This window comes from Ursus americanus, chromosome 5, assembly GCF_024610735.1.
Source record: "Ursus americanus isolate L20-20 chromosome 5, mUrsAme1.1.p, whole genome shotgun sequence".
NCBI lineage: Eukaryota > Metazoa > Chordata > Mammalia > Carnivora > Ursidae > Ursus > Ursus americanus.
In genome coordinates this window covers 67,773,810-67,797,131 of record NC_142131.1, presented here as the reverse complement: position 1 = coordinate 67,797,131, position 23,322 = coordinate 67,773,810, and the positions used below count along the sequence as shown (strand labels likewise).

At 35.1% G+C, this 23,322-nt stretch overlaps 1 protein-coding gene across 3 annotated transcripts in view; it reads left to right on the top strand.

The window, feature by feature from the left end:
* The window catches only part of SNX2 (sorting nexin 2), a 95,783-nt gene extending 81,505 nt beyond the window's left edge, over nucleotides 1–14,278 (top strand). For all 3 annotated transcript variants that reach the window (XM_045794849.2, XM_045794850.2, XM_087862352.1), the window contains 8 exons: nucleotides 2,496–2,571; nucleotides 3,556–3,669; nucleotides 3,924–4,017; nucleotides 5,408–5,613; nucleotides 9,498–9,641; nucleotides 10,842–10,922; nucleotides 11,007–11,078; nucleotides 12,252–14,278. In XM_045794849.2, the coding sequence (XP_045650805.1) occupies nucleotides 2,496–2,571; nucleotides 3,556–3,669; nucleotides 3,924–4,017; nucleotides 5,408–5,613; nucleotides 9,498–9,641; nucleotides 10,842–10,922; nucleotides 11,007–11,078; nucleotides 12,252–12,302 (838 nt within the window). In that variant the 3' untranslated portion in view covers nucleotides 12,303–14,278. The remainder of the gene's footprint in view (nucleotides 1–2,495; nucleotides 2,572–3,555; nucleotides 3,670–3,923; nucleotides 4,018–5,407; nucleotides 5,614–9,497; nucleotides 9,642–10,841; nucleotides 10,923–11,006; nucleotides 11,079–12,251) is intronic.
* The last annotated feature ends 9,044 nt before the right edge of the window (nucleotides 14,279–23,322 follow it).

Genomic DNA, 23,322 nt, shown 5'->3' with positions numbered 1-23,322 from the left:
AAGGATTATGAAGCTGAAGGATAGTTTCATGGCTTGTAAGAAATGCTGATATTGATAATGATATTAAGATTGATGTAAAGGGAGAAAAAATGCAAATCCATTCCTTTATTGTCTGATTTAAAAACACAAACCACTTAAGAAGGGAATTTTCATTTAAAATGTGCTATTGAGAAAAGCAAAGTAAACTTACTAGATAAACATACGATTTGAAGAATAAAGTTCCATTGAATATGATAGTACTTTGCAAATTATAAAAAAGTAGTGGTCATTGTAGTATTAAAAAATAACAACATTGTAGTATATCTATATGATAGAATTTCATTAAATTCAAGTGGCATTAGAGAATAATATTTAATGCTACAGAAAGTTATCTACAACGTACTATTTTGTGTAAAAGGATACACGACTACAAGCATAATGGTGTAATTAATATCTTTGTGAAAACCAAAGTATTGTGAGTTTGTGTGTGTACATACTCATACTCCTAGAAAAAACATTAAAAGGGTATTATCTCTAGAACAAAAAATCTTTAATGTTTCTGTTCTTAATTTTAACATTATGTAAATTTAGTACTTTTAAAGAAATGGTCGATTGCTGTTTTCTTCTGTGTAACCGTTAAGAAGTAAAGTTTTGCTGTCTTTTTCTAGTATACTATTTTCCATAATGATTCCTCAGAACACTAGTATGTGGTAGGGTGAAAAAAGGGAAATCTGTCGACGATGAGTCTTGCTAACATAAGGTTTAACAAAGTTAAACCAGGTTTATTTCCTGCAGGACTTCGCACAGTGCTTAACACGCTGCTGTCCATTATGGCTCAGAGGAATATGTATGTAATATATTTCAGACTTTCTTGATTACAGAACCATTCTTTTTCTGGAATACTGCGTGAGGCTAGTATTCCACAGAACTCACTTTGGAAAGCTGTTTTAGAATATAAGTGGTATTAGGTAATTATATTTAGGTTTGGAATATTGGGATGTTCCAAGTTTGGGTATAACATGTTTTGTCTTCAACGAACAACTTACGCAAACTGCTCTCACAAGTACACATTCTACACAAGTAAATAATAGTATTGGAGAACTTGTTTTAAAATTGTTAAGTAAAATTCCAGTAGAAAGATACCAACACAAAATTAGTGTTCATATTGCATCTTGTTTTTACCCTGATACTTTAGGCAGTATATATATTTTTAAGCCACAGTGGAGTTGTCTTGCACATATCTATTAAATGCTCTATTTCTGTGATAATGTTTTCATATGTGGGTTAATGACTTGAAGTTTAATTTATTTAAATGTGTAGAGACAGAAGTTAACATGTAAGCCAGGATAAAATAGTTATCTTACCCATTGTATAGAATTTGACTTTGTAGAAGGTTACCAATGTTTTTCAGAAACTTTAGGCATATTTTATAATCTTATACGAGGTAGAAGAAATTACCGATTATATTTGTTCTGCAGAAATAGAATATATTTAACTGTGAGGTAAAATACTGTAATTGAAATACACATGTAATCATTAAGGAAAGAATTTTTTTTTTGAAAAATGGGATTAGAGGGGCCTGGGTGGCTCAGTTAAGCGTCTGCCTTCGGCTCAGGTCATGATCCCAGGGTCCTCGGATCGAGCCCCACATCGGGCTCCCTGCTCCATGGGAAGCCGGCTTCTCCCCCTCCCATTCCCCCTGCTTGTGCGCTCTCTCTTGCTGACTCTGTCTCTGTCAAATACATAAATAAAATTTAAAAAAAAATGGGATTAGATAAGCAATCAAAAATCATTAAATAGTGGACATTTTTCTTTTCATGAAAGAATGTTAATTTTTTTTGGATGATGGAAATTTGGGCTTTTCTGTTTTCTATGGGAAAACAACTAAAGTTGGGATGATAGTGATTAATAATGGTGTTTCTGTTTACTTCTTATTTTTATTTTATGTGGTGTTATATAAGAAAAACATAAACTTTTAGCAAAACCTCTTTAAAAATAGAATTTTAAGGAAAATTTAGCCCTTGTCAAATAAGGATCAAAGCTGATTTGATAATTTTAATCTGCTGACAAGGAAAAAAACTGGTAGACTTTTCTCTGTTTTGGTAATAGGAATAACAAAAATAATTGATTGGAGTATATATAGTGATGTGTGTTGGGACTCTGAAATAATAGCTGGGAACATGGTGACTCCACTCAAAGATAAAATTATTCAACAAACTCATAGACCCTTTCACAACTGTTAATACTTTGCAGTGTGAAGTTTGGTAAGTTATTCAACCTCTCCTATATCCCCCACCTACATGACCTACCGTGTCTCTTTTTTACATAATTATGAATTTGCAAAAGATAAAAAGCTTTTTAATCCTTAAATTGCTTTTAAGAGTCTAAATAAATTAATGTGAAGGCAGATTGAGGATATTGTTTTACCAAATTTTTATTTTTTATTTTTATTCTGTTAAAATAAGATTTAAAATAAGATGGTATTGATAAAGGAGAAATTTTATTCTTAAATCTAGGTATCTTCAAAGAACAGTAAAGCATCCAACTTTACTACAGGATCCTGATTTAAGGCAGTTCCTGGAAAGTTCAGAGGTACTGTTTCTACTTTAAATTTTTATATGATATGAATGTTCTCATTATTTATGTTTGTCATTTTAATTTTTATAAAAATACATGTTCAGTAAATAGTTGGATCAGTAAGTGGAATAAAGTGGTTTTTTTGGCTTACTGTTTTAATTAGCTTTAATTATTTAAATTACTAGCAACATATCTTCTTTGCAATGACAATTGTAGGATGATCAGTTTCTTTTTCAAAAATTTTAAGTCACATTTAGAAGAATGATTTATAAGTCTAATTCTCAGTGTCCGAGTTTTTGCTTTAGGCATTATATTGAAATAAGTTTATTCGGGACTCGTTTTAGAGACATTTGAATGCGTTTGTATGTCTACCTTATAATATTCTTACTGGCGTTCTGAAATGCAGATTTGTGGCTTAAAAGAGCTTAAATTATAACTGTGCCACTCCTTACATTTGAGATGTTTGGTGCATTTGGGACTTGTCACAGTTTAGAGTTTTAATTACTACCCTTTGAACGTTTTAAGAAAATTTATTTGAATCCCAGAATTTTTGAAAAATACAGAATCACACTGTCCTAACTGAGCATAAGGAGATTTTTCTCAAGACTTTGTTCTTCTTTCCTTATAAACAAGTTTATTTCTGCAAGCAAACAGGTGGCCAGTGTTAAGGTACTTGGCAATTTCTTAATATATTTTGACAAACAGAGTGTTGTTCCATCTAAATGTAAACGTGCAGAAGAAAAGCAAATGGAAAGTCTATTTTTTAAGTTTTCCTTTGAGAGTGTACAAGTAGTGTATTTGAGAAATTAGATCTCACTATTTAAATGTATGAGAGTGAAGAAAATACAACCTTTTTTTCTTTTCCTTTTCCTTTCCTTTCCTTTCCTTTTTTTTTTTTTTTTTTTTTTTTTTGGTGGGGGTATGCAGTCCCCTTTGTGCCCAGTTAAACCTCCAGGCTTTTAACCGGTTTGTTTGCCCTTATTTGTCATTCAATTCCAGCTGCCTAGAGCAGTTAACACACAGGCTCTGAGTGGAGCAGGAATATTGAGGATGGTGAACAAGGCTGCCGACGCTGTCAACAAAATGACAATCAAGATGAATGAATCGGATGCAGTAAGAGCTGATTTTTCGACTTGAATAATGAGATGAATTAATGAGCCCAACAATTGCATTTTAAAGCTCTACAAGTAGAAAATAGGATATTAATTTGCTTATTGAGTTTAGTTCTCAGCCACATCAGTTGACTACCATGGTTATACATGGTTAATTTGTTGCTTTAAAACAAGGCATGTGCCTTGCTATTGGTAACCTAATTTACAGTGGTTTGTTCTTGCTAAATTAGCTCCATTTTTCATTTTTTTTCTTAGTGGTTTGAAGAAAAGCAGCAGCAATTTGAAAATCTGGATCAGCAACTTAGGAAACTTCATGCTAGCGTCGAAGCTTTGGTCTGTCATAGAAAAGGTGTGTTTGCCTTGTTATTTATGTGTTTAATACTGTGTGTTAATTCAAATATTTTATTTAAATTTTATTAAAATGAACATTCTGGGCTTACTATAGAAGAGAGAGAACAATAGCTTAAGAGAATGTTTTCTATTTGAATCTTGTTAATGTTTTTTGTTCTACTTTAGCCTCACTTGTAGTTGAAAAGTAGGAAAATCCTGAGGTTATAAAAATATATTTTGAATTTTGGGTTAAAACTGTTCATTTGATTAATAACTCTTTGTTAAACATGCTTACAGTTTAATGAATGAAGATGTCTTATTAGTAACTGATAATCAGTTTTATATTTGAAATTTATCTTTAAAAATTTTTTGTGTACCTGTATTTCATAGAAAACTCTGAATTATTTTCTTCATTTTTGAACAGCTATATTGGAAAGGCTTGGGAGAGGAAGTTTGTTAAAAATTGATAGAAAATTTAAGTTGCCATATTTTAGTTCTATCATGAGATGTTTATTGTTTTTTTAAGAATATAGGATTTTAATGTTAGATTTCTAAAATACCTAATAAGTAATTTAGTAGGTGCCATGACCAGTAATCCATTTCAGTAAGGCAATTACAGAAATATACCAGTACACTCATTATTGAAAATAATTTATAATAGCTCTTGCCATTTGTACTCTACCTCTTAGGAAATGGCTTTATGGTTCTTAGAGAATGTTACATAATGTCGAGCAGTTTCTAGGCAATGTATTCTTAATCATTGACATTATGTAATCTGTAAACATCTGTTTTTCTTTATTCAAAGTATCTGAAATAATGTTCAAAAATCTCTTTTAGAAATTTTTAGTATTTCTGCTGAGAATTGTTCAAGCATTGTTGTACACAAAAAAAGAATAAGATTTCTAGGAATTGTATGTATAATTTTACCTGGCTTTTCTCTTATTAGCTAAATAATATTTTCATTAAAAATTATAGACATGAATTTCAATTTCATATAAACGTTTAAAGGCCAAAAAATGTATAAATTGATTGTAAGTATTCCCATTGCTTTCCGTATTAAAAATCTTTTTTCTTTTGCAGGAATACAAAAAAAGCAGTGAGCGCTTTAGGAAGAATGGGGAGGCAGATTATTATATTAAATTATTAAACATAGTTCCTCCCCCTGAGAATATAGGCAGTGGTTCTTCTTAATTTTCCTATAATGTTCTTCTTAACTTGCAGTAGAGCGCTGAGGAGTTGGCATTTATGCCAAAGGCATTTTAATAACTGGTTGTTTTATGTTAATTATTTTAGAATAATTATTTGAATGATACACGAACTGATAAAATTTAGAGGGAAGGTAGAAAAACCATTTCAATATTTAAAAACTATACTAGTGCACACTAAAAGTGAATACTTTTTTGTTTCAGAACTTTCAGCCAACACAGCTGCCTTTGCTAAAAGTGCTGCCATGTTAGGAAACTCTGAGGACCACACTGCTTTATCTAGAGCTTTGTCTCAGCTTGCAGAGGTGGAGGAGAAGATAGACCAGTTACATCAAGAACAAGCTTTTGCTGACTTTTATATGTTTTCAGAACTACTTAGTGACTACATTCGTCTTATTGCTGCAGTGAAAGTAAGCTTTATTTTGCAGTCTTCCTTGAGTTCTTCATGGTGCCTAAATCTTCCTGCTGGGTATTTTTACATTCTCAGAAATTATACTTAGATTCATGTTTCCCAGAATAACAGTGACAGTAAAAGAGGTACCATGATCAACTGAGTTTGGGAGATAATATACAGTATCCCTGTCTTACAGATTCATAGAGCATTAAAATGCTGAGAGCTGTCTGCAAGTAAAAAAACAAAACACTAAACTTTGTTTAATCCAGAGACTTCCAAGTTCATATGAGCAGGAGTTCTTTTCCATTTAATATCTTTTTATGTAAATGGAACAGAGTTCGGGAAGAACTGAATTAGTGGCTCATTGATAAAAGAAAGTTAAAGAGCTGTGCTCTGGTTATACCTTGAGGTAGACTAAGCTCTTTCATGTTGGCTTTGTGTTTCCTGCTGAAACCTAGCCCAGGTCAGCTGCACCAAGGGGTTGAGAAATTACGGAATAGCGTGACAGGAATTTTTGTGCTCTTTATGTTTGGTTTGGTTTTAGTTTTAAACTGATTCATTTGTATTTGAAAAAGTGGTACATGGACATAATAAATCCAAAAGCTCAAAAAGGTCAAGTTCGCTACCCAAGACCGCTAGTCTCTCTTTCCTTAGTCAAATGCTGTTACATTGTTGTGTGTCTTTACAGAATTAGCTGTGCATGTGTATGAAGCTAATTTTCTCTTTTTTCTTCTCAGCTCTCTCTCTCCCACCCTCCCTCCATCTCTTCCTTCTTGAAGAAGGAAGATACTATATGCACTGTTCTTTGCCTACTTTTTCCACCCATTACATTTTAGAGAGGTGTCCATGTTAGCATATGTTGATATGTTAATTCTTTTTAATGTTTGCATGGTATTCTATTAGATAGCATGTAAAAGTACCATAAATTATTTAATCAGTTTAGTTGTAAATATTGTTCTTTGAAAATAACTCTTTGGGCATAAAATACCTAGAAGTGAAGTTGCTTGTCCAAAGGGTATATGAATTTTAAATTTCAATAAATATTCTCATATTACTGTCCAAAGAGATTATACTTCTTTCTACTCCCATCCACATATGTGCTCCTTCTCCCACCCCATGATGGAAGTATTTTTTTGTATAAGTTTAAATTTCTTTGGTTTAGTGTGAATTTAAGCATCTGTACAGATGAAAAGCCATTTGTATTTCTTTTTGGTATCTGTGAACTCTTCATGTCCTTTGCCCAGTTTTCTCTTGTGTTTAGTCTTAGATATTTCTAATAGCTCTTTAATACTACTTAGCCATTTGTTTTTATCCATATTGAAAATACCTTACTTTTTAAAAAGTATTTATTTATTTATTTATTTATTTGAGAAAGCAAGTGCCAGCCCAAGCACAGTGAGAGGTGGGGATAGACGAAGAGGGAGAGAGAAACTCAAGCAGACTACTTGCTGAGTGCAGATCCTGATGTGGGGCTCGATCTCACGACCCTGAGATCATGACCTGAGCTGAAACCAAGAGTCAGATGCTCAACCAACTGTGCCACCCAGGTGTCTGAAAATACTTTTCTGATAATAAATTTGAAACTAAGAGTACTTTGAGAATTAGAGTATAGAGCCAAAACAGGGAAGGAACTAAGACAAATCAAAATTTAGGCCCTAAAGAAAGGTAAATTTCAGCCATTTACAGTATTACCTAGGCCTGGCCTTCTATCCAGGAAACTCCTGCTTTCCTCTTTGTACAGTGCATGGCCTCTCACATTCAGGACTCCATATTTTGGGTAGCACTGTACCTAACATATTAAATAGCAAACTCGTTGCATGCATTCTCATGTGTTGGCCTTCTGTGAACCACTAGAGTAGGGTCAGGGATTGAAGATAATGGTTTTCAATGTGTTTAGCACTAGAACTCTTGATAAAAAGAATTCTCACAGGGAATCTAAATATATAAAACGTATCAAATATTTTTTAAACCAGCCCAGTAGATGGGTTCCCCAAGGAGTGGAAAAGCCTCGTTGTTTGGCTCTAAGTAATCAGCATCCTTTCAGGACTCCAGGAAGCTGAGCCACATACCTTCACATTCACTGAATTGGAATGTGATAGTAATTAAAATTAAAATTCCAGTTCTTGATGGGCCAGGAAATATGTTCCACAGCTGCAGCCGTGTCTAAGCTAGACCAGTTCGCACACAAATGTGTAACATAAATTGGCAGGGGGATGGAGGTCCAAGGTGGATCATCAGTGTCAGTCTGTCCCCCTTAGACGAGTGACCAGTTCTACTAGAGCAGACTAGCATCTTCATGGGGTGAGCATTTGTTTTAAATGGTAGCGACTTTCTGAATCTAGTTATGGTAGCTGTATTATTTTTGTTATTTTTGTGATTTTGTCTCAAGTTAATGTGGCTGAAGCAGAATTTATAATAAGAAATGTCTTAAGGAAACTATAAGAAAAGCAGACAAAGGGGACAGTAAGATGTACTTAGTAATGTGAGAAGAGAAATTACATGAGACAACAAATGAAAACTAACAAAGTGGACTTAAGAACCGATAGGTAAGGTGCTTTGATTTACCAGTTTGCCCAGGATATCTTTTATCCCGGTTAATATGAAATATGCATAGTCTTTGGAAAAAAATAACTCTGGTTTCTGGTGAAGTTTTCAGTGCTATTCCCCACATTTTAAAAATACACAGTATGATATGAATGCAATCTGATTATGGTTTTTTTTTTCTGTGTTACCATGTTGTTACTATTTGCGCTTTTAGTAGAAATCTTGAGTTAATCAACTCTAATTTATATGTTTGTGTTTAGAAGTCATCCATGATAGTACCTGCTAATTATTAAACATCGCTAGGTTCAGTCATTGTGCTACATATTTTTCATTTGATTTCCAATCCACTAATATAGATCTCATTTTCTTCCTTCTATATTTCGGGAAACTATGGCTTATAAGAATTAATTTACCCAGGATCATAGAGTGACAAAGCTAGTATTTGAATCCGAATTTGATTTGTTCCAAAGCGCACGTTGTTTTTAAAGATGTTATTTATTTGAGAGAGTGTGTGAGCGAGTGAGCAAGAGAAAGAGAACATGAGTTGGGGGAGGGAGAGGGAAAAGCAGACCCCCTGTTGAGTAGGGAGCCTCGATGCAGGCCTCAGTCCCAGGGCCCTGAGATCATGACCTGAGCCCAAGGCAGACACTTAACCGACTGAGCCACCCAGGCGCCCCAAAAGCTCACATTTTAAAAATAAATTATATACATACTTTTCTCTTCAACAAGTCTTTATAAGAACATGTATTTATTTACTGTTTCTTGATCCAGAACGTTGTTTAGAATAATGAAAGTAACTCTGGTTTGGTGCTTTCTGGTACACCCAGTTTGTTAATGCTTGCTTCACGTGTTCAGTTAGCAGATACTAACATGATACAAATGTATCCCCAGCATCAAATTAGGATTTACTATTGAATTTCTCCCCTCCTCTCCATCCCCTTTTCTCCAGAGATTCTAATTACGCTCATGTTCACATTTTATTTATTTTTTGCATCAACCTGCTCTTTTTCTGCCAAACCCCTTGAAAGAATTAGTGGATTTGGTTGACTTGGTCTGTTACAGTCTTTTTGTCCAGTTCTTAATTTGGTCCTGCCTCCTAGATAGGTGTGGTATGTGTGTGTGTGTTTTGTTTGTATATTCAGAGCTGTTCTGTTTCAACCAGTCACAGGAGCCTTTTTTTTTTTTGTCTTTAAGCAAATGAAAGTGGATGTTTCTTTTATATCGGCATGTTTATTTTCATTAATCCCAGTGTATGAGAATAGTGTTTCTTTGTTTTCAGGATCACAGCACTTCTGGTGTTTTGAAAGTATTTCAGTGTTAACTGTCACTTACTAGCATTATGTCATTCACTTATAGGGTGTGTTTGACCATCGAATGAAGTGCTGGCAGAAGTGGGAAGATGCTCAAATTACTTTGCTCAAAAAACGTGAAACTGAGGCAAAAATGATGGTTGCTAACAAACCAGATAAAATACAGCAAGCTAAAAATGAAATAAGAGAGGTGATTAATACAAAATGCTTTACTATCACTTTACTCAAATTTTCCATGAGTCATTCATATATGCATAATTTTTCATAAATTTTTTTCTGAACCATTCAACACTAGCCATTTTTCCATAATTTTATGAACTGTGTTAGAATTACTTTAACGTTTTGATCATTTAAATTTTCCAGAGCCCTTTGTTATTTCCACAAGATTATGGAATGGAATAAAGAAGCATACAAGGAAAAGATTTAAATTAACCTTTAATTAATAATTACACAGTTATTTCGAGATGGTCAATTTGATTTTGGATAATTACTTATTTTAGGTCTAAGAGTAGTTTTAGAGCATAGACTTGCCCCACGTTTAGCGTTCCAAGCAACATTATCCCCCATATATATGTACTATATATGGTATTTTAGTAGATTTGTATAAGTTTATTATAATTTATACACTTTTTTTGCCATGCTTCAATAAGGAAATTGAAGAGGTAGGACGACCTTTATATTACTAAAAGTAAATGTACCAGCTCTTTGAAGAGTATGTACCACTGTTTTGGTTACATAGTGGGAAAATACCATTTCATTGCTTTAAGTCTTCAGTTATTTTCTTTTAGCTACTCCATTGGTCACTAATCATAACGTTTTATTGTTTCTGTACTGAACTTAATGTTTACCAGTAGGTCTTCGTAGACCCTAATTCCACTTTTTTTTTAACCCGAACATTTTACTATTAAAAAATGTTTTTAAATGTTTGTCGTACAGTTTTCTTAATTTAAAGTATTTCCATGGGCATATAAATTGTGAACATGTATTCTTGAACTTGGCAGAATGTTGTTGATACATTAGGGAATCTTTAATGATATCAAAAAGAAGTGGTAAAACTACCCCAACACTGCTAAATTGGTAGTGAATTTTATACTCAAAATCTTCTCATCTGTCTTAGTCGTATTCAGTTAAGCTGTGGAGATGGTAATTGATTAAGTACTAGAATATCCTAATCTTGAGTATATCTGACAGTGAAATATTAATGAAAATTAAGCTGATAGGCATTTCTAGTATTGAAAAGCTAGGTAGAAGTTTGAATGATCCTAAATTGGGCTTTGCCAATATTGAGCTTCCTCAGGGTTTACAGACATTGAGTGATCGCGACAGCTAGTTCTATAATATTTTCCTTACAAGAATTAAAAATGTGTGCATTTTTGTTTGTTTCTGTTAGTGGGAGGCGAAAGTACAGCAAGGAGAAAGAGATTTTGAACAGATCTCTAAAACAATTCGAAAAGAAGTGGGAAGATTTGAAGTGAGTATAGTAACATCATTTTTTGCTGTGATTTTGTAGTAAAACTAGAGTTTTTTACTGATGGACTTTCTTTGTGTACTACAGAAAGAACGAGTGAAAGATTTTAAAACTGTTATTATCAAATACTTAGAATCATTAGTACAAACACAACAACAGGTAAGCTCATTTTTTATAACTTATTTTATAACTTACAAACTTCTTCTAGAACTTTTGGTGTACTTTTTCATTTTAAAAGATGTCAGTGAAAGGAGTTTTTAAACTTGAGGAGGAGTAAGAAATGGAGTAGAGAAAACTGATGACCGCAGAGGAAAACATGATAGTTAAATTGGAAATTCTCAGGTCGTATCTGCCTCTGCTCCTGAACTCCAATTGAGATAACATTTTTCCAAGATTAAGGCGAGCAGAAACTTGTGAATAGCATTTCCCTTTTTTTGTCTTCCTAGTTTTATTTCCCTAGTGATCACACCTGTTTGAGTAAATTCTTAGAGTAAGTTCTCTTCCATAACAGAACTTAAATTAAAAACTGGCTATTTTAGGGTTGGGGGGGTTATATTGTGATTTTTGTTTTATTTTGTTTGTGGTTGGTGGTGATGGTATGGCACAGATGGCATTTGTCTCCTTAACTAGAGAACAGAAGACCATGGATTTTAATTAAAATCCTTATATAATATATAATAGATTGATTTTTAATTGAGAGAGGACATGATACCTTCAAATTATGTTTAGTCTTCATAAAATAATTTATAAGAATTTGTTTTTAAAGGAATTGTTTTAAATGTAACTTCAGTTTATACCTTCATTAATTCTGTGGACTACGGAAGAAACACTGGCAGCAAATTCCTTCCACTCTCAAAAGAAGACCACATGTCCCTTTCTTGCCTAATACTTTTCTTCCACCTTTTTCATTGTTTTTTGGCTAGAGTAACATAAAATGTGAATATCCTCTGAATTAGGGTATGTTATCGCTTTCTACTGGAAAGTTCATCGCAGTTTTTTTTAAGGTAGTCTCATTTAATTTACATTTAACCGTCTGTTTCTATATACAATTTTGCATAAACAAAGAAAGACTTGTTACAAGATTTTTAAAAAATGTTTATCATTTACATCAAAAACAAATTAGCCAGTAGTAATTGACATTTTAAATAATTTATACACGAATTATATTGACAGACTTCAGATAGGGAAATTTAAATGATTCCTCATAGAACTAGACTTCAGTAAATGTTTATCATTTTTCGCTGCTCGTATAGACATTTTTAAATGCTGTACGGAATATATGCATGTAAATGACAAAAAGATAATTAGAATATCTTTGGTTATGATCTGCAGCTGATAAAATACTGGGAGGCGTTCCTGCCCGAAGCCAAAGCCATTGCCTAGCAAGAAGATTTCTGTTACGAAGATCTTGGATGTTTGTTCCCGTTATGCTGAATTCCACAGTGAAATCATTTAAAACCATCTAAATAAACCACTCTATATTTTATGAATTACATGTGGTTTTTTTATATACATATATATATGTATATATCTATACTCTGACATTTTATTACAAGCTGCATGTCCTGACCCTCTTTGAATTAAGCGGACTGTGGCATGACATTCTGCAATTCTTTGCTGAATTGAACACTGTTGTGTCTTAAATACTTGCACTAAAAGGTGCACTGCAAGGCCAGAAAATTTTACAATATTTTTTTCTTTACAGTACATTCTGTAGTATGTTCCCCCTCTTTATGAAGTGAATTATCAATGCATTGATTAATGTTCACTTATACATTCCTGTACAGAAATTATGATTCTGTGATTACAGTAATAAAATGATATTCCTTGTGAAAGTATTTAGTAACAAATTATTTGGGTATGTAAACATGTTAGCGTTTAAAAGCATTTTTAATCAGAAGAAATTTTTGCTTCTAGATGTACGTAGGTGATGCTGTGATCCATTAATTTTTTTTAGTTGACAAAAAAAGCTGAACTCTTTCATTATAAATGACTAAATGAAGGTTAAGTTCTTTCTGAAATCATCATAAACCAAAGAACATATATCTTTTGAGTAAAGGAGAGAACGAATACTTTCTTTGCTTGTTTTACTCCTATCCCTATTACCAGTAAAGTGCCCAATTTAGGAATTAGGAAAAAATGTATTTTTGTGCTTCTGTTTTAAGTCCTGTGATTTTGCTCATCTTCTATCTCCAAAGTCCTAGACTTTGCATGTATTTAATTTATTCTTTGCCTTTTCTTTGTTTTTCATTTTAAACTAAAGGTACGATCATCTGTGGTCGTAACTGACAAAGAATGGTACCATGCTAAAATTCCCCATGATTCGATGAATAACCAAGGATACCGGATAGCACATTTGAAGCAAAATGAAATTTGTCTTTGGCACCCTTCTTACCTATACTGTATCTTGTTCAGATGGCTGTTATCTAATAATCCTTGATGCTAACGAAAGTTTAAGTTGTGACTGGCATCAGTGTTTTTCTTTTTTAAAGTGTTTTTAAAGATGCCCCTCTTAAATTTACCAGCTACATCTCCCAGAGAAGTCACATATGGTATGTGTAACTGAGTCCTCTCTAGCACTTTACTGGATACAATTAATACATCAGAGTATGCTCAGGATATGTTTGCTTCCAGTTCTTTTAGCTGAAGTTTTAAGCCTACTGTAGGCATTACTGATTTTTAGACTCCTAGAACTCAGAAGAGTACCTAACACATAATAGGTTAATAAGAAAGACTGGATGAACAGGAAAAGAAAATTCTGGAAGATGCAAAATAATATATGCTCCCTTAAGAAACAGAAACTGAAGCAGAAATAGGACTTCTGTTGCTTTTGTTAGAGATAACTTAGAAACTTTCGAGAAAGAGCAATTCATAGTAATATCACATCCTATCTTGTCCCATTAATCCTGAGCAAAATCTACAGTGATGTTTTACTGTTAACAGACATCGTTACATTACTTCCAAAGATACAGTTTACATGGTAGGTTAATAACTTAGTTATTCCAGTCAAAATCTTCCATTCTTCTGTGGTATGTTCATTAGAATATTCAGTACCTCCAAATAAAATAATAAATATTTTCATTCTTGATCAAGCTGAAGAGAGTAACAGACCCTGACACCGTTCCAGACTTCATTCCTCTTAACCTTCACTGAAAAAGGAGTCTGTTGGAAATACCAAGTAAATTATATGAGCCGCTATAGCTACCAACCTTTTTGATATCTTCAACACTCAGCTCACTTCCACCTGTCAATCTTCACATCTATTCATGTTACTAAAATGCTTTACTCCAGTAAATTGAACAAGGGCATTAATAGTGCTGATAACATAGTCTCTTGTATAGATCTGAATTTTTTTTTTTCTTAAACCAGATAAAGAAGGACTAAGCCTGTTACAGTGGGACAAGCTGAACCTGGAGTCAACATACATGTGTTCAGTCTTCTGTCACTTTGTAGCTATGTGACTTTGGCCTTATCACGTAAAACTCATCTATAAAACAAGGGTATAAGACTGGTTCCTGAAGTGCCTTTCTACTTTAAAATAGTTTGCTTAAAATACCAAACTTCACTATCAATATTATTCTATTAGAAAATCAAATTCTAATCAAAATCACCTATTAATAAAACAAGGCTAGAACGAAAGTGTGTGTAAAAATAGGATGTCTAAAACCTAAAAGAATGTTTTCCTGGTGGTATTTTTTGACAAGCTATTTTCAACTATCCAGCTCGTTTTATACATGCATATATATTTATACTGGCCTCAAAATACCCTTGTTTCATTGTTGCTCTTCTTTAAACTTTTTTATTTTATTATCTGGATCTAGTAAAGTTTTACAAGTTCCTGTACAAGTTGTTTCATGTGTGGTTTTTGAAGAAGCCTTTTAACAAAATCAGGTTTTTCTGAAGGAATGAAATAAGGTAAATAGAAAAGTGAGACTATTCTTTTAAAAAATGCTTCTTGTTGTTTAAGGGAAATATAAAGACTTCCATTTTTCTGTCTTAATGCATATGACTAGTTATAAAGCTGATGGCTACTTCACTTTTCTTGTTGTGGCTCCCTGCTTGGGTAGTCACGTGATTCACAAAAGTCAAGGATGGACGGCAGAAATTCAGTAATAGGAACTACCGAAAGGCTGAGCAGAGAAGTCATCTTGTTTTAAAGGTAGTGAGGAAGAAGGAGAACACATGTGGAAAGTCCATTCATTGGCTTGGAAACTGTGCAGGCATTTTCATGTCCTATTCATTAGTCTGCAAGTGTATTTCACCATGTGACAGTGTCTGTTTCAAAGTATTGAAAAAAGACTTTGAAAAGAAGTACCATCCCCTTCCTTTTCCAAAATGCAGAATCTGGTAAGAATCACTGTTAATCCTCACAGTGAAGGATATGTTTTCAAGTAATAACGAAGGTAAATGGTTGGCAAGACAGAATTAGCAAGAAGAGGGAAATTATGAGAGTGATGTGAATATGTGCTGACTACTCTGTTTTTTTTTACAGTCAGGGCTATGATGAGAGGTCACAGTAATCTGTGGATGAGGCCCTTAAAGAGTTCAGACCAAGAAAAATGCAGTGTGAGCTACATAAGTAATTGTAAGTTTTCCATAGCTAAATTGTAATGAATAAAAGAAACATAAAGTTAATTTAAATATTTAAACCCAGTAGCTCCAAAATAATATTTTAACATATAATCTGGGATATCAAGGATTATTGTGATAGTTTATCTTCTGTTTTTCATGTTAAATCTTTGATACCCATTGTGTATTTTACACTTTCATTACCTCTATGCACACTGTCCACATTTTAAGTGATTAGTTGTCACATGTGGCTAGTGGCTAGAATACTGGACAGCGCAGGTTTGAACAAAGCCCGTGGAGATGGAGGCTAAGTCCCAACGGCTGGGTTATTTTCCATCTCACATCCAGTAAAGAATTTGAAGTGAAAAGGGGCTAATAGCTGTTGCTCTCAAAGGCAGGTAGGATCTAGGGGCAAGACTTTGTAGCTTAGTTCTTTGCAGATAAGGATACTTGGTATCCAATCTGAATAAGTTGTAGCACTGTGTTGCCAGAAGCCACTTAAAGACTGTAGTACAACTTCCTCTGACTGATGAGCAGATCCAGAGCTTAAATCATTATGATTGAACTGATTTTTCCTGTTTTCCCTGTTAACCACCTGTGAACATTCTTCCTTGAAAATGGGATAAGTTTTTCAAGCTGTTCTAATCATTAGCATATATAATTCTGGGACGTCCTTTGGGATACAGATAATTCATATTTTAAAACTCAATTCAGAAGTGGCTAAGAGTAGAAGATTGTACAAAACAGGAAAGTTGTGGCTTGCTGTCTAATTTTTTAACGTATGTGAAGAAATTAGAAATGCTCATCTTCCTTTCTCTTGTCACATACTTTTTGAAAAATTCTTTAAGGATTGAATGATTCCAAGTATTTTTTTTTTAGTTAGCTGGGTCAAATGGAAACTTCGTAATTAAAGCTAATTAAGGTGAAGCTGCCCACTTGTTAATACACAGAAAATTATTATTATTTTTTTTTTTACTAAGGCCAGTTAATGGGATAAACTGCTTTAAGGGAGTACTTTGAGAAAAAGAAGGTTCTATTTTAAATTTATACACACACACACACACCCCTATGTAACTGTTTAATAAAAACTAAAATCAGACAAAGTCTAACAAAACTAAACAATAAATTGCCTTATTGCTTCCATAGTCAAGTCTCGAGTTATCTCTCGATTTTAGTTTATGTTTTCTAGATATTTATTTCAGATGTTATCACTATATACATGTGTGTGGATTTGTATGTGTACATAAATATTTGTATGCATGTATCACAGTAGGCTTTTCAACTTCGTTTCTAAATTTCAGTTAAAAATGTTTCCCAGCCTCTTGTAGGTGAGGCTCAAAACGAACTTTTTATGCTGTCATTTACATAGCTTAGGTACCATTATTTCACCAAAACCAACATGAGTTGATTCTGTTTCTGAAATGTATTGCCTTCTCATTCCTATTGTTTCTCTCCCAGGGTCTGGATCTTGTGACCATGTACCAGAACTGTCTTAAGTCTCCTATGAAATGTGCGTTCTTTCACTCCCCCTATCCTGTCAGTTCTGCAATCTGCTGCTAAAATTACTGTTCTAAAGAATTCTCACCATGGTACCATACACAGAAATCCTCAATAGACCTCCCTACAGACTACAGATAAAGTTCCAAGTGATACAAAATCTGGTCTCAAACTACTTCCTGTCCTTGTCTTACCCTTTATCTTTGCTTGAATCACAGATGCGCCTGTCTTGTAAGCATGCTCTAAACTTCCCTGGGTCGGTGCTGTTGTTGATGGTACCTTGTCTGAGTTCACCTTTTCCCCTTTACCAGCAATCGTTTAAGTCCTATCCATTCTTTAGACTTTAAGGCCAAATTTATAAAGCCCACATCTTCCATATATCCTTTTTAGACTCCTAACTATAGAAGGACTCTAGTTAAACACCTTGTGCCTTTCAGACTGTACTAACTGGTGGCTGTGTTGCATTATAGCCGGTAGTTGTCTGACCTAACTGTTTTGACTAGTCTGTATGCCCTTGTTAGTTCTGGTAGAACCTAGTACGGTATAGCCATGAGATCTGTGTAGTTCTGACCTAGCCCACCAGTTGAAAGCCTGGCCCAAGAATGTTCGTCATTGACTCCGAGCTCGTTATTTTTCTATAAAACTCAGTTGCCATATCTGTAAAGTGGAGAGTACTAATAGAACTTGTTCACATGCTCCGTAAGGGGATTAAGATAATTGATGTGAATTTCTGAGCAGTAGCAAGTGCTTAATAAATATTAGCTATTATGTATCCAATAAGTGTTTACTGAATAATTATCTCCATCTCAATGAAATACCTGCATTTTGGTTCTCTGTCCAGTATTTGGGGCTTCTTTAGTAAGATGGTGTGTACTTGACCAACTTACTAGGTAAATGGGCTTACCAGAAGGGTTTCCTCTCAGAACATCACCCTTGAGATCTGCTTCTGGAGCCCTGGGCTGAGGGTCAGAAGTGGGGGGCGGGGGAGGAATGCTTCTGGTTAAACTCAGTTTGTGTTCAGTCAACAGAAGTTCAGAACTTTCCCCACTACGAATGGGTCTTGTCAAGAAATGAGCTGGAGACCTTTAAAGAAGCCTAAGGACAAAGGAGAGAAGGGTGACAGGAATGTGGGACTTGCTTAGGGAAAGAAGTTTATTTCCACCCACAAGAACTTTGTGGAGAATTTTGTAAGAACTTTGAGTATGTCGTAGACTAAAGGAAGTAGTCAACAATGAAGAAAAAATACGGAGAATAAAAATGTGATAGTGGTTGATAGAGAAGCAGTCAGCCAGCCAGGTGATGGAGAGGGTCTGAGCACTCCGTGGAAGCAGGAAAAGAAATAGTTCAAGCAAGTGGAAATAAAAGTGGGTCAGTTTCATTCAGTACGTATTTGTTCAGTTTCTACTTTGTGTCAGCCCTGAAGCACTGGATTGAGAGGAAAATACAAGAAGGTTGCCTACGATGATGCCCAAAGTTTGAGCTTTGACTTCGGATTCTGCTGCTTTGCTTAACTGAGATCTTAGAGGAGATGTAGGTTTGGGGAAAGATGAAATTCTTTGGGGCGTGTTGTCTTTGAGATACTTTTGGATATCCAACATGAAAATACGAAAACCGAAGTCAGAACTAGATATCGTATTAAGTAGAAAGTGGACATGCTCCATCCCTTCAAACCGTGATTGTTCATGAAAGCAGCTTCAGGGAACAAGTAAGATGAGATCAGGTTGCTGAGGACAAGTCCTGGTTAAAACTAATACGTAAGGTGAAAATGGTAGTTGAGAAGTCCGGTAGATGGAAAGAGTCGCAGAAGTAGAGATACTTCTGAACGAAAAGAAAGGGAAGTTTGCCTGTATTTGGAAGTAAAGACTGAAAGCTCTTTTCTTGGTGAAGTGGGAAATGAAGCCGTCGGAGTGATACCAACACGAGAGTCAAAGATTGCAGGTCAAGGAAATGGTACCTGTAAATTTAGAAAACAGGTGAGTAAGAGGGGTAATGACTCAAATGAGTCTGGAGATCATGAATTTACAGGGAAGCCAACCAAACTATCCATTTCTTCAGCCATGAGAAAGCAGGACCTCACACACATGGTTGGATTCATTGAGAGCTAGGGATTATTGATGGGTATGAGAGAAGGTCAAGGGGAAAGGGATTTCAAAATATAAATTTAAAAAGACTAAAGAGGCACAAATTGAGATATGTAAATGCAGTGATAAGGTGAAAGGAGAGAGTAGTCAAAGGAGAAAACCTAAGTTTCAAAAATGACATAAATTGTTAGTGTTTTGGCACTTTTAATTTTTTTAAAAGATTTTATTTATTTAAGAGCTCAAGCAAGGGTGAGGGGCAGAGGGAGAGGGATAAGCAGACTCCCCGCTGAGCAGAGAGCTTGATGTGGGGCTGGATCCCAGGACCCAGGGATCATGACCTGAGCCAAAGGCAGACACTTAACCCACTGAGCCACCCAGGTGCCCCCTGTTGGCATTTTTTAAAAAATACTTCGAATATGGCAAATAGACATACCTAGTAGTGTGATTAGGGATATTTCTGTGTATTCCTCAAATTTACTTTTTGATTTGCCAATCTGTTGAAAGCTCTTGTATCTCAGTAGATAAAAATCGACTTCAGTCTTCTGATATTTAAGTTCATGTTTATCTCATCCAGTTAATACATGCACACAGTTCGAAAACTAAACTAGCTTTGTGGGGTGCCTGGCTGGCTCAGTTGATAGAGCATGTGACTCTTGATCTCAGGGTTGTGAGTTTGAGCCTCATGTTGGGTGTAGAGATTACTTAAAAAAGAATCTTCAAAGAATATGTATAAAACCAAATATATATATATATATATATATATATATATATATATATATATATATATATATATATATATATATATATCTCCATGAATGGGGGAAAAAAAAACTAGCATCGGAAAGGCCAAGTGACAAAATGGAGTGGTTCTTTGCCCCACATGGCCCCAGTTTCCCAGTCCCTTTCCTGAAAAGATAAGCTCTATTTTTAGCTCTTCTACCGTTTATTTCTAAAAGTGCATGTCCTGCTATTTTTTGAGTTGTCAATTTTAGACCTCATTTACTTATCTTTTTTATGGCAAATGGACGTTTAGTTCCCTTCTTGTGCCATCTGTCTGCCTCACACCCTCATGTCCCCCCTTCAAGTGTAGTTAGATGAACAATTTCCAGTTAAATCAGTATTTACCACTTGCAATATTGTGCCCATACGAATACTGTTCATTACAGAAAGTTGTAGTCTATTTAATCATGATTTTCTTTCATTTTTAAAAAATAAAGCTTTTTTTTTTGGTTCTTTGTTGTTTTTTTGTTTATTTAAATTCAAGTTAGTTAAAATATAATGTATTAATTTCAAGGTAGAATTTAGGGATTCGTCAGTTGCATGTAACACCCAGTGCTCATTACACCAAGTGCCCTTCTTAATACCCATCCCCCAGTGGCCCCATCCCCCTCCCACATCCCTAAACTTTATTTTTTGAAACAGTATTAGACTTACAGAATCTTGTGAAGATAGTATATATAGAATTCGCCTCTACTCTACATTTCCTTTCACTCATTATTAACATCTTCCATTAGTATAGTACGTTTGTTATCATTAATATATCAATTACATTGTTATTACCTAGAGTCTATGGTTTATTCACATTTCTTAGCTTTTGCCTTACTGTCCTCCTGTGCCAAGATACCATGCAGGACCCCACATTACAGTTAGTCGTCTTATCTCCTTCTGCTCCGCTTGGTTGTGACAGCTTCTCAGACTAACCTTGTTTTCAGTGACTTCCTACTTTTTTCGCGGTAAAGCATGCCTTGACTTTTTTCATTTGGTAGGTGCATTTTTTAAAATATATTGCTATGTTTTCCCATGTCTTCACATAGTCTCTTAGTCTGTTTTCCCACAAGACCACTCACATCAGGTAATCTAGCCTGATTGTTTTCCGAAAGCAAAGTCTCCTGGGGACTTCTATTTTCTCTGGACGTGTTGTCTTCTTGGATGTCCCTTGCTTTTGACTTTGGAAGTGCCTTTAGCTTTCTCCTGGGGTTTATTCCCTACGTCCTGGATCTCATGCCTTCCTCTTTCTTCACTTACTCTCCTGTGTTGGTGTAGTATATATTCTGCAGTACTTTTGTAGGTTGGAAAGAAGATGCGGCAGAAAGCATTGTGAAGTCTCAAAATGTCTCTTGCTGGAGTGAGGTTGCTCTAGTCTGGACCTTCTTATTATACCTGGACCGCAGTGGTAATTCTGAAGATTCCCTTTGCTTTTCCCTAGGTTATACCTCCTGTTCTTGATAGCCCATGCCTTCATCTTTCTTAATTTAGCCCTCGTTTTGGTGGATATGCAGAGTATCCTGAAAATGGGTGGGTAGAAGCTGTACTTTTGAGACTTTATTTTACCTTAATTTTTAATCAGTAATTTAACTGAGTATATGTTGAAAATCATTTTCTCTAAAATTTTGAAGACATTGCCTCATTGTCTTCTAGCTTCCAGTGTTGCTGTTGAGAATTCCAGAGCCATTCTGTTTTCTGATCTTTTGTGTATAAGCTGTTTCCCACCCCCACCCTGCCCACCCCTCTGGAGTCTGTAAGATCTTCTTTTATCCCCAGTGTTCTGAAATCTTATAGAGATTTGCTGTTGTGTATGTCTGTTTTCATCCAGTGTGGGTGCTTTCAATCTGGAAACATGACATTCAGTTCTGGAAATTTACTTGAGCTGTTTCACTCATGATGTCTTCCCTTCTGTATTCATCTTCTCCTTCTGGAAGACCCATCATGTGGATATTGGATGTCCTGGACCAGGGCCATTGTTTTTCTTATGTTCTGTCCCTGTCATTTTGTTCCTACTCTCTGATTGTACTTTTTTGTTTTCTGACCATTCCTATTTTTAACTCCTGTATCACTCTGAGGATACTAGTGACAGTTTACTTTTAAAGTTATTTTCTTACCTGTTTCTGTTTCCTCACAATTATTTTCCTATTTTGGTCTCTCTTCCACATTTGATGGTTTCCTCAGACATCTGTTAATTTTTGGATATCTCTTCCTGTTCAGCAGTGGGAACTGAAAGCTGATTAGATGCTCTGAGCACAGTCATGGGACCTGTGAAATTTGAGTGTCACTGAAGAGTGATATCATTGGGCTGTTGGTAGGGAACTTCTAAAGTGGATGTCTCCAGATTTTTCCTCTTGCGCTGCTCAGATTTCCCAGAGAATACTTTCCCTGTTTCCTGCCTGGAAGGTGAAGGTATAGCTGCAGGCCCCTGTAAGTGTTCAACATTCATCATTCGATATGTATATCGTCAACAAGCCCCAGACCCTAGCTATTTTTTGGTAAAAGTTCTCATGCCCTCAGCCAGGCTATCCAATGTGAAGACTCTTACCCTCTCTGAGGACATAGCATCCACAACAGTGTGGAGGTAGGGAGGGGCTTCACGGATCTTGGTACCTGCTGGTCCCTGTTCACTGTTGTGGCGCCTTTTGACTTGTGCTGTGTAAATGAGGTTGCTTTTCAGCTTTCCCATTTAAATTTGGCTTTTGCTTGTTTGCTAAAACAGTTACTTCTAATCCATCTGCTTTCTAGCTTACAAAAATCTTGTTGCCATTCCCTCTCTTCCTGTTTTCCCTATTTTTATGGGTTTAAAAAAAGGAAAAGTTTCTTGTCTTTTATTGGATCTGGAGGAGGAAGTGAAATTAGTTATGGATCTTTAGTTTGCTATCCTAACTCAGAACTCTCTATATGGGGTTTTTAACAGGTTACAACGTTGTATTCATAGTGTAGATACACTAACATATGTTTTAATCTATAATATGATAGAATTTGTTTCTACGTTTTTGCCATCAATAACAACTCAGTGTTCTTGTGCATACCTTTCCTGCCCTGCACATGGAGAACTACTTTCAGAAGTGAAATTTCTTTTTTCTTTTCTTTTCCTTCCTTCCTTCCTTCCTTCCTTCCTTCCTTCCTTCCTTCCTTCCTTCCTTCCTTTCTCCCCCCCTTCTTTCTTTCTTTTGTTAAGTGCTAAAACAATGCAGAGTGCCTGGGTGGCTTAGTCAGTTAAGCGTCCAACTCTTGGTTTCAGCTCAGGTCATGATCTCAAGGTCGTGAGCTCGAGCCCTTCGTCAGGCTCCTCACTCAGTGGGAGTCTGCTCGAGATGCTTTCCTTTCCCTCTCCGCCTGTCTGCCCCACCCCTGGCTTGTGTGCGCTCTCTGTCTCTAAATATAAATAAATAAAATCTTTAAATAAATACTAAAATAATGCTTCATTTTGTTTTTTTTTAATTCTTTTTTTAAAAGTTTTTGTTTAAACTCTAGTTAGTTAACCCAGA